Source organism: Aegilops tauschii, chromosome 2, assembly GCF_002575655.3.
Source record: "Aegilops tauschii subsp. strangulata cultivar AL8/78 chromosome 2, Aet v6.0, whole genome shotgun sequence".
NCBI classification, from domain to species: domain Eukaryota; kingdom Viridiplantae; phylum Streptophyta; class Magnoliopsida; order Poales; family Poaceae; genus Aegilops; species Aegilops tauschii.
The window spans coordinates 460,382,614-460,393,675 of record NC_053036.3 but is presented as its reverse complement, the minus strand read 5'-3'; the positions used below and the strand labels follow the sequence as shown (position 1 = coordinate 460,393,675).

Sequence of the window (11,062 nt, the reverse complement as noted above, 5' to 3'; positions counted from 1 at the left end):
AGCGATTCGGCGATATGTAGAAACTTCGTGGGTGCCGGCGCCTTTGCTTTTTGTTTTTAGAGCCGTTTTCTTGTAACTCTCCCCCTTTGGGCTCCCCCCGTGAGTCTGACGGCCAGGGCTTTGATCCATGACAAGGGGCTCGGCCTTTGAGAGGAGCGCTCAATACTTTGTCTTTCAAAACGTTGAGCGCGAGCGAAACACCCACTGGGCCGGCTGGCGGCAATCCGGCAGGGCTGGGTTGGCGAGCAGCCGGTTGTGCAGCAATTTATAGTGGCGGGGCCGGGTTGGGCGACCCGGCGGTTTTTGACTTTGCGCTCGCGGCGCGCTGGTGCATTGGACTCATGTGCTTGCCGGCCGACAGCCGGAGCCGGATCTGCGGCTTAGGGCGAAGCGAGAGGTTTATGGCGTTCCAGCGCGTTTGAGAACCGCTAAGGAAAACCGACGGGTGGCCAAGCCGGCCAGCCCCCGAGCCCCTGGGTTGAGCGAGTCGACTAGGTGGCCGGGTTTGGCTTAATAGTAAAGCGGTGCACAAATGTAGGAGACACAATAGCTTGCTCGCAGAAAAGGGCAGCCCCCGAGCGTCGTTCGGGGACCCCATAGTTTCAGACAGTTCCAAAAGGCAACGATACATACGTGCACTCGGCTAACTGTAAAACGGACGGAGGAGCTCCACGTTCCATGGCCGGGTTGTTTCTTCGCCGACGGTATCCCTCTTGCGCTTGTTTGTCTTGCAGGCGTCGATGAGGTAGTACGCGTTGCGGTCGCATAAGGCCTTGCTAAAGATGAAGGGGCCCTCCCATGGGGAGGATAGCTTGTGTTGGCCAGTCTGCTCTTGGATGAGTCGGAGGACGAGGTCTCCCTCTCGGAAAGCGAGGGGCTTGATCTTCTTGCTGTGGTAATGCCTCAGGCCTTGCTGGTAGATGGCTGAGTGACTGAGCGCTAGGAGACGTGCTTCTTCGAGCAGGTCGACGCCCTCTTCGCGGGCTTCTTTTGCTTCGGCTTCTGTGTACATCGTGACGCGCGGCGAGTCAAACTCGACGTTGGTTGGGATGACGGCTTCTGCTCTGTAGACGAGGAAGAATGGGGTGAACCAGGTCGACCTGTTTGGCGTAGTGCGGAGACTCCAGAGGACGGCCGGCAACTCGTCAAGCCAGCTGCCGGGTGACCGGACAAGTGGCTCGACGAGTCGCGGCTTGATGCCGGACAGGATGAGACCTTTGGCTCGCTCGACCTGGCCGTTGGACTGGGGGTGTGCCATGGAAGCCAGGTCAAGGCGGATGCCGGAGACGGAGCAGTACTGCGCGAGCGCGCCCTTTGCGAAGTTGGTGCCGTTGTCCGTGATGATGCTATTTGGCATGCCGTAGCGCACCGTGATGTCCTTGATAAATCGGACGACCGTCGGGCCGTCCAGCTTCATGATTGGCCTTGCCTCGATCCACTTGGTGAACTTGTCCACTGCCACCAGCAGATGTGTCATGCCGCCTCGAGCGGTCTTGAAAGGCCCCACCATGTCAAGTCCCCAGCCCGTGAAGGGCCAGGCGATCGGGATGGTCCGGAGTGCCGACGCCGGCTGGTGACTGCGCTTGCTGAAGCGTTGGCATCCTTCACACTTAAGGACGAGCGACTCTGCGTCTTCGAGGGTCGTGGGCGAGTAGAAACCATGGCGGAAAGCCTTGGCCACCAAGGGACCGCGAGGCGGCGTGGTGCCCGCACTCGCCCTGGTGTATGTCAAGGAGGATCTCAATGCCCTTGTCCTGCTCGACGCAGCGTTGGAATACACCGGTAGAGCTGCGTTTGACGAGCTCGTTGTTGATGATGCTGTAGGCGGACGCCCGATGCTGCACCTGCCGGGCTTCGGTCTCGTCCATGGGAAGGACCCCGTTTTCCAGGAACTCCGAGATGGGCAGGGCCCAGGATGGTGCCGCGACCCCGGCGAGGACGGCCATCACGACAGGTTTCGGGGTGGCAGCCCCCGAGCCGGGTTCAGCGGCCCCAGGGCCGGGTTGAGTTGTGGTCAGGCTGGCTGGAGTAGTCCCCGGGCCGGGTTGAGGCGCGGCCGGGTCGGTTGGAGCAGTCCTCGGGCCGGGTTGAGGCGCGGCCGGGTCGGTTGGGACGTGGATGGACTCGGAGTCCGGGGATGGTTTGATGGACGGCTTCTGCAGATGCTCGAGGGAGACGCCGGACGGGACGGACTGCCGGGACGAGGCGATCTCGGCGAGCGTTTCGGCTGCTTCGTTTTCTGTGCGCGGGACATGGAGGAACTCGCAGCCCGCGAAGAATCCGGACAGCTTTTGGACGAGGAAGCGATAGCGCGCCATGTTGGAGTCGTGGGCGTCCCACTCGCCGGAGCTTTGCTACACCACCAGGTCCGAATCGCCGTAGCATAGGATGCGCCGGATGCCGAGTTCCTTGGCAAGCCGGAGGCCGTGCACAAGGGCTTCGTACTCGGCGACGTTGTTGGAGGCGGCGAAGTGGATCTACAGCGCGTATTTGAGCCGGTCGCCGTTGGGGGAGGACAGCACAATGCCGGCCCCCAGGCCGAGTCGCATCTTCAAGCCATCAAAGTGCATGCGCTAGTGCGTCGAGTCCGGCGGCGGCGGTAGGTACCGGGTCTCGGTCCAGTGGACGAGGAAGTCGGCCAAAGCCTGGGACTTGATCGTGGTGCGGTGCTCGTAGAGGATGGTGTGGCCAGCTAGCTCGAGTGCTCACTTGGCGACCCGGCCAGAGGCGTCCCGGCACCCGATGGTCTCGCCAAGAGGGGCCGTGCTGACCATGGTGATGACATGCTCTTGGAAGTACTGCTTGAGTTTCTTGGCAGTAAAGTACACGCCGTAACACATTTTCTGGTAGTGCGGGTAGTTCTGCTTCGAGGCGGAGAGCACCTCGCTTAGGCAGTAGACGGGACGCTGGACGGCTTGGACCTTGTCCTTCTCTGGTCGCTCGACCACCATCACCGTGCTGACCGTCCGCGAGGTCGCGGCGATATAGAGCAACAACGGCTCCTTCTCGGCCGGTGCGGCCAGGACTGGTGCGGTGGAGAGCATGCGCTTGAGATCCCGGAAAGCTTCGTCCGCCTGGTCGTTCCACTCTTACGGCGTCATCTTCTTCATCAGCTGATACAGGGGCAGGGCCCTCTCGCCCAGCCGGCTGAGAAACTGGCTGACCGAGGCCAAGCAGCCAGTGAACTTCTGGACATCGCGCAGCCGAGCTGGCTTGGGCATGCGCTCGATGGCCTTGATCTTCTCCGGGTTTGCCACAATGCCGTGCTTCGAGACGAGGAAGCCGAGTAGCTTTCCGGCCGGGACGCCGAAAACGCATTTCTCCGGGTTGAGCTTGACCTTGTACTCACATAGGTTGGCGAAGGTTTCCTTCAATTCATCGAGGAGCGTGAGGTGCTGCTTGGTCTTCACCACGATGTCGTCCACGTAGACGTGGATGTTGCGGCCGAGTTGCGGCAGCAAGCATTTCTGCATGCAGCGCTGGAAAGTGGCGCCGACGTTCTTTAAGCCGAACGACATGGTGATGTAGAAATACGCCCCGAAGGGCATGATGAAGGATGTCTTCAGGTCGTTAGCCGGGTCCAGTATGATCTGATGATAGCCGGAGTAAGCATCCAGGAAGGACAGGAGCTCGCACCCGGCGGTGGAGTCGATGACTTGGTCGATCCGCGAAAGGGCGAACGGGTCTTTGGGGCAGGCCTTGTTCAGGCTGGTGTAGTCGATGCACATGCGCCAGGTCTTGTTCTTCTTTAGGACGAGGACTGGGTTGGCCAGCCACTCGGGGTTAAACACTTCCATGATGAAGCCGTCCGCCAAGAGCTTGGCAACCTCTTCACCGGTGGTCCTTCTCTTTTCTTCGGAAAAACGTCGTATGGGTTGGCGGACAGGCTTAGCGTCCTTGAGGAAGTGGAGTTTGTGCTCGGCGTACTTCCTCGGGATACCCGGCATGTCCTTGGGGGTCCATGCAAAGATATCCCGATTCTCACGGAGGAAGTCGACGAGCTCGCCTTCCTATTTGTTGTCGAGGCGGGTGCCCACGACAACGTACTTGCTGCAGCTAGGGTCTTCCGGGTTCAGCTTCACCTTCTTGGTCTCCTTGGAGGGCTTGAACGCGGCCTCATCGGCCGGCTCCTTGGCTGGGATCTTGGCGGCCGATGCTTCTTGGTCCAGGGCGATGATCCGGTCGAGCTGGCGCCGCTCCTCGGCTACGACCAGCTTGGTGCCGTCTCGGGCGTAGTCCAGGGACTTGCGTAGTCGCCAGTGACTGTGATGAGGCCCTTCGGACCCGGCAGCTTCATCTTCAGGTAGGCGTAGTGGGGGATTACCATGAACTTGGCGAGCGCGGGCCGGCCCAGCAGTGCGTGGTACGCGCTAGACAAGTCCACCACCTCAAACCAGATCGGCTCGCGTCAGAAGTGGCTGTTGTCGCCGAACAGGACGTCGAGGCGGATCCGGCCGATCGAAGAGCAGGAGAGGCCGGAAACGATGCCATGGAAGATCGTGCGGGTCGGCTCCAGGTACTTGGCCTCGAGGCCGAGCTTGGTCATGGTGTCGCGGCAGAGGATGTTGATGCTGCTGCCGCCGTCAACGAGAACCTGGGAGAATTTGCACGTGCGCCGGGGTGCGACGATGGTGAGGTCGAGGACGAGGGCGTAACCACCCGGGTTCGGCATGACGGCTGGGTGGTCCTCCCTGGTCCAGGTGACCGGGTGCTCTGACCAATGCATGTACTCCGTCTTGGCCGGGACGACGGTGTTCACCTCCTGCCGGAGGAGGCGCTCGCTGCGCTTGTCGTCGCCGAGGCTGGTGAAGGCGACGTAGGTCGCGTTCTGGGTCGGGTAGGGGTCGTCGCGCATCGCGCCGCCGGCTGGAGGCGGCGGAGGCGGCTGCCCCGCTCCCGGAGCCAGAGTCGGAGGCAGTGGGATGTCGCCCCTGGCGATGCGCTTGGTGATGGCGCACTGTCGGGCGTGTGCGTGGACGGCCTCGCGCCGCTGTGGTGCTTGCAGGGAGCGTCGAGCATGTCCTCGAAGCTCATGGCGGCTGCCATGCCATTTTGCCGGTGTTCCGGTGCTTGGCGGCCGGCTCGGCAGCGGGTGCCTGCTCGGGGGCCGCGACGAGCCGGTTGTCATAGCGCTGAGCCGGTTGATCGGCCTTGCGCTTGTTGTTCTGCTGGTTGTGCTGCTGCCGGCTTCCCTCGCCGGCCGGCTTCGGAGGCGACACCGGCTTGGCCTTGCCGGCTTCGTCTAGTGCCACCTGGATCTTCATGACATAGTCGGCGTTGGCCTACTTGTCCGCCGTCACTATGAGTGCGGCCATGGTGGCCGCCTCGGAGCGCAAGAGCTTGTGCTTGAGGAGGGTGCCGTCTCGGCACCCGTTGACGAAGTACTGGATGGCTTGGACTTCGTGGATGCCCTCGCAGCTGTTTCGGAGCTCGGTCCAGCTTGCGAGGTACTCGCGGCCGGTTTCGGCCGGCCCCTGCACACACATGGCGAGCTGACTAGGGCGGCCGGGTCGCTTGTAGGTGCCGGTGAAGTTGCGCACAAAGGCCTGCTCGAAGTCGACCCACGTGTTGATGCTGCCGGCCGGCAGGCTGTTCAACCAGGTGCGGGCCGACCCCTGGAGCATGAGAGGCGCATAACGTACGGCGAGGCGGTGGTTACCGCCGGCGATGCTGATGGCGGTGGTGTAGTCAGTGAGCTAGTCCTCCGGCTTGACGGTTCCGTTGTACTTGGGGGTGTCGCGGGGGAGCATGAACCCTTTGGTGAAGGGCTCACCCCGGATGCGTGGTCCGAAGCACGCCGGTACGACGGGGCCGATCTCCTCCAGCTCCTGGGAGAGGGCGAGTCGGTCGAGGCGGTGTCGATCATTGGTGTCGTCGATGGCGCGCGGGCCCAGTCGGTCCGTGACTGCACCACGGGGGGCTGGGTCACCCGTAGCTGGACGTCGGCCAGGTTGGAGCAGGGGATCGAGGCGGCGCCAGGCCTCCGAGGCCGGCTCGTCCGCCAAGCCGCCAGCAGCCATCGGGGCGATGTTGCGCCGGGTCCGGGTGCGGCCGTAGTGCGCCTCGCCGGGTGGAGAAGACGCCGTATGCTGGTTATAATCCCCAAGTGCAGGGAATCATCGTAGCAATTTCCAAAGGTGGGAGTGATAAGTATGGAGTGTCGAACCCACAAGGAGCTAAAGGTAAGATCAATATTCTCTCAAGCCCTATCTGCCACTGATACGACTCTACGTGCACCGAACGTTTTCTTCCAACTAGAAACGAGAAATAAAACTACGTTGTGGGTATGAAGAGGATAACTTTGTATGATATCGGAGAGCTAAAATATAAAATTAGGTGCTGTTATCATAAAGTTAGAATATAATACTAAATATTATAAATAACGAGTGTGGAGTAATGGTGGATCGGTGTGCGGAATTGTCCTAGGCAATCGTTAACAAGACCGGTAATCACTATTGCAGTTTCATATGAGGGAGAGGCATAAGCTAACATACTTTCTCTACTTGGATCATATGCACTTATGATTGGAACTCTAGCAAGCATCCGCAACTACTAAAGATCATTAAGGTAAAACCCAACCATAGCATTAAAGCATCAAGTCCTCTTTATTCCCATATGCAACAATCCCTCTTACTCGGGTTTGTGTTTCAGTCACTCACCAACCCACTATAAGCGAATCATGAATGCATTGCAACACCCTACAGCGGGAATCCCTCACGCTTGCGTGACATGGAGGGCACCATAGGACAACACCAAAATAAAACATACAACTCGTACCAATCTAGATCATCAATCAACCCAAAGATAAAAGATATCTACTCAAAACATCATAGGATGGCAACACATCATTGGATCATAATATGTGGCATAAAGCACCATGTTCAAGTAGGAATTACAGAGGGGTGCGGGAGAGTGGACCGCGTAAAAGAGATGAGGATGGTGATGATGGTGGTGATGTTGATGAAGACGATCACCGCGGCGATGATTCCCCCTCCCGACGGCACTCCGGTGCCACCGAAAGAGAGGAGGAGAGGTTCTCCCCCTTGTGCTTCCTCCTCCATGGCCTCCTTCCTCTGGTCCTTGGCCTTCATGGTGATGATGGCCCCTCCGGGATCCTCCTCCATGGCCACCGGTGATGATGGTCCCCTCCGGTAGGGTGCCGGAGAGGGCTAGATTGATTTCTCGTGGCTACAGAGGCTTGCAGCGGCGGAACTTCCGATCTAGGTTTCTTTCTGGAAGTTTGGGTATATATAGAAGAGTTTGGCGTTGATTTCACGTCAGGGGGGTTTCTGGGCTGTCCACGAGGCAGGGGGCGCGCCCCAGGGGGGTGGGCGCACCCCCCACCCTTGTGGGCAGCCCGGGACTCTCCTGGCCTACTTCCGGTACTCCGTGGGCTTCTTTTGGTCCAAAAATGATCTCCGTCAAGTTGCACGTCAATTGGACACCGTTTGGTTTTCCTTTTCTGCGATACTCTAAAACAAGGAGAAAACAGAAACTGGCACTGGGCTCTAGGTTAATAGGTTAGTCCCAAAAATCATATAAAAGTGTATAATAAAGCCCATTAAACATCCAAGATCGATAATATAACAACATGAATACTTCATAAATTATAGATACATTGGAGACGTATCAGCTGGTTGTTGCCGGGTCCGGCGACCCGGACGGAGCCGGATCCGGCCGGCCTGGTGAGCTGGTTGACGCGGTCCTGCTGTGCGTTGGCCGTGACGAGGAGGTCGTTCACCCTCTTGAGCCGATCCTGCAGCTCCTCACCCGTGAGCTGATCCTGCAACAGACATGTTCTTCACGGGAGTCTCATAGACGGGAGGGAGGACGCCGAAAGTGCGCCCGATCGTGCCGCCCCGGGTTCGCACGTCGGCGACCCGGCTGGGCTCGGGAGCGGCAGGCGTGAAGCCGTAGGCGGCGTCGCGCTCCAGCTGGGCGGAGTCGAGGCGACGCTGCGTGGCGGCGAGCGTCTCGATCAGGTCCAACAGGCACTGGCGATCTTCGTTGAGACAGGTCCGGGCCTCGGCGATGTTGGAGGCGTCGACGTCGGTGTCGATGGGAACACGGAGGCTATGCATCGTGGCGCGCAGCGGGTTGGGCGAGTCGGCCCTAATCGTCACGGCCTTGGCTTCGGCGGCCTTCCTTTCCGTGCTCGACAAAGAGGAGGCGTCGTTGTCGGTGACGAAGACCTCCACGCAGAGGTCCATCGCCCCGGCGGGAGCGCTGTCGTTGATGGAGAGCGGGGAGTCGCAAAAGCTAAGTACCTCGCGGGGGTACTCGTCGTCCGTAGGCGCGTAGGAGATGCGCAGTGTGGCGAAGGAGGCGGCGAGCGCGTCGATGACGTCGTCCGCCAGCGTGACGGGCTCGTCGGAGTCGGAGAAGACCCCGTCTGAAGCATGCTTCCGGCCAGGACCTCGAGCAGCCCCACGGTGGGTGCCAACTGTCGTGGTGGGCGCACGGCAGATACCATGGGATGGCTAAAGATAGGAGGAGGCCTGAGGGCACTGGTGGGCTCCAGAGGCGAGGTCGGCATGAGCGAGCGCAGGACGCAAGACATTACCCAGGTTCGGGGCTCTCCGGAGAGATAACACCCCTAGTCCTGTCGAGTGTAGTTGATATGTGTGAGTACAGAGTTGCTCCTAGACCTGTATGGAGGAAGAAGGGTAGCTGGCCAAGGCTTAGGCAGTTCCCTTTCCTCGGGTGTTACTTGCTAGGTGTGTGGTATTGCTTGTGTGAATGAGTGAGTTGCACGTATGCATGAGGGCTCCTGGGGGGTTTTATAGGTCAACCCCCAGGGGTACAATGGTAATGTTACAAGGCCGTAGGGCCGGGTCGTCAGTGCCCAGGGGACCCGGCGCTGGGACCCGCCGGGTACCAGGCCTCGCCTGGTTCTCCGGGCGCAGGCCCCATGCGCCTAGGGGTATTGTGCGCCGTCTTGTCGACCGTCAGGGCGTGGCCGAGTCGAGTCGATCCACAGTGGTGCTCCGTCAGGTCACCGCTTGCTGGCGTCATGGGTGATGTCTGGGGCACTGTTGCCACGCTAGCCCTGGTCAGCGGGTAGGTGGGGGCCACTGTTGCCTCGTCCGGCTGACCAGAGGCATGGGCGGGGCACAGTGGCTTCGGTCATCAGTTGGTGGAGACTCGTCCCATCGTACGGCCGGGATGGGACGGGCGCTGACCCTTGGCCGGGTTATGAGAGCACGCTAGGGGCGGTGCTGGCTTGCTGGAGAAGTCTTGAGCTTGGTTGTTGGGGCCGAGTCGAGGAGTCCGGCCGGGTCGCAGATCCTGCCGGGTCGAGCGACCCGGCCAAGGGCGAGCCGGATCGAGGGGCGGTGCTGGCCCCATTGTTTTTGAAAAGGATCCAGGTTCCGTTGCCTGCCTGGGGTTCATCCCCCCGACAACCATGGACATCCATATTGGTGCCTATAATTACACGAATGATATTCAAGTGAATCTTTGGTTATCATGTGATGTTCCCTTTGCTTCGCGATACTTTACAAAACCCGGCGTGCATAGGTATCCTCCTGAGTCATCACCATGCTCACTATACCATTGCTCCCGTTACCGGTTTTGTTCTTCTTTCTCGTTGACGTGTTCCGGCATCCCCGTGACATAATGGATGTCGTCACACCGAGAGGGCCCTAATAATATCTCTCCATCGTCGGAGGAGCAAATCCCACTCTCGAGCTGTCCGGTCACTTGTCAAACTTTCTGGTGTGCCTAAAAGTTGTCGTTATGATCACCTTGTTACACATGACGTTTGAGCGACCCCAAAGCCCACCGTCTGGTAGGAAGTGACCGAGACACTCTCATGGTCTGAGGAACTAAAAACACATGCTAACACTCTATGTTATAACAGATGATTTCAGACAGTATAATCACATAGTATAACAGACAAGTATTGGGTCGATTTAGTATGATCGTTCTTCTAACATCATACCCTTAGTGTTGTTTTAGGACTATCGTTACACTTAACGATATCCTAAGATCCGGAAAATTTGATCACCAACAACATTTGAACCAGTCTTAGAGGCGAGACAGGGAACCTATTTTATTCCGTTTATCATTCCACACGTGCATATGAGTTTTCCACTGAATCGCATATTCCAGGATCATATCAGTTATAGCATGGAATATAAACTCTTAACTATGAATATATAAATATAATAATACAATATTACTGCTTTTAGGGCATATTCCCCACATCTACACTACTGCAGGATGCTGCTAACGCGACACTACGATCAGACAACCTTCGACGAAACTATGTGCGATGCAATAATCGCAAATGGTGGTGTAAAAAGAACGTCAAAAAGGTGCAAATCGTTTGCAATGGAGGATGCATCAAACACGGTTCAGATTTTAGTTGCGCGTGCGATGCAGGGCATACAGTTCAGTTCAATTAACTGTTTGCGATGAGGAGGAACAAAAGAAACGGGCAGCCAGATGAAGGTGTGTGCGATGTACATCATACGGTTCACTTGGATGAACTGTTTGTGATTAGGCAACAGAAAATAAACGGTCAGCCAGATCAAGGTGTGTGCGATATACGGCATGCGGTTCACTCGGATGAACTGTTTGTGTTGAGACAAGAGAACAGAAACAGTTGAACTTAACAAGATGTGTGTGATACGCGGCAAACAGGTCTGTAATCGGAAACGTGTGCGAAGACCGATAACAACACAGACGATTGCTGCTAGCAAGCCGTGTGTGTTGTGAGCAAATGATTGCTAGTATACAATTGTGAGTGATTGATGAAAACATCACCGATGGGTTCCATTGTTTAGTCCGTGTGCGATGTGATTTTCTTTGTCCGCACAACATCTACGCTCTGTCTAGAGAGCATCAACATATATACTTAAAAAGACAGCATTCCATAACCAAATTAAGCATACAATTACACAGAGACTACACACATAACATTTCCACACACCAAAGTAAGCAATTACATGCATACTAAACTAGGAGAAACAAGGATCTAATCATCTACTTATTGTTGCAACGACGCTTGCCATTGCTCTGCTTCTGGCTGGATCCCTGGCCGTTTTGGGGAAGGAGG

General features: G+C 57.6%; 2 protein-coding genes across 2 annotated transcripts; both read right to left on the bottom strand.

Annotated features, from left to right (window-relative positions):
* Positions 1-643: 643 nt before the first annotated feature.
* Positions 644-1,417, bottom strand: LOC141041118 (uncharacterized). The gene is made up of 2 exons (XM_073507229.1): positions 1,011-1,417; positions 644-890 (listed from the first exon to the last, which is right to left on the bottom strand). Exons 1-2 carry the CDS (start codon positions 1,415-1,417, stop codon positions 644-646), a joined length of 654 nt encoding a protein of 217 aa, XP_073363330.1.
* A 193-nt stretch (positions 1,418-1,610) lies between these two features.
* LOC109752253 (uncharacterized) lies at positions 1,611-2,318 on the bottom strand. The gene has a single exon (XM_020311159.1). It carries the CDS (start codon positions 2,316-2,318, stop codon positions 1,611-1,613), a length of 708 nt encoding a protein of 235 aa, XP_020166748.1.
* Positions 2,319-11,062: the final 8,744 nt, after the last annotated feature.

What these genes read in the sequence shown, in the direction of transcription:
- LOC109752253 (XM_020311159.1), bottom strand. Translation starts at nt 2,318, where the DNA reads ATGGCGCGCTATCGCTTCCTCGTCCAAAAGCTGTCCGGATTCTTCGCG.
- LOC141041118 (XM_073507229.1), bottom strand. Translation starts at nt 1,417, where the DNA reads ATGAAGCTGGACGGCCCGACGGTCGTCCGATTTATCAAGGACATCACG. An exon ending in GACTCGCCGCGCGTCACGAT is followed by an intron (nt 891 to 1,010) that starts GTACACAGAAGC and finishes GCATTACCACAG; the next exon opens with CAAGAAGATCAAGCCCCTCG.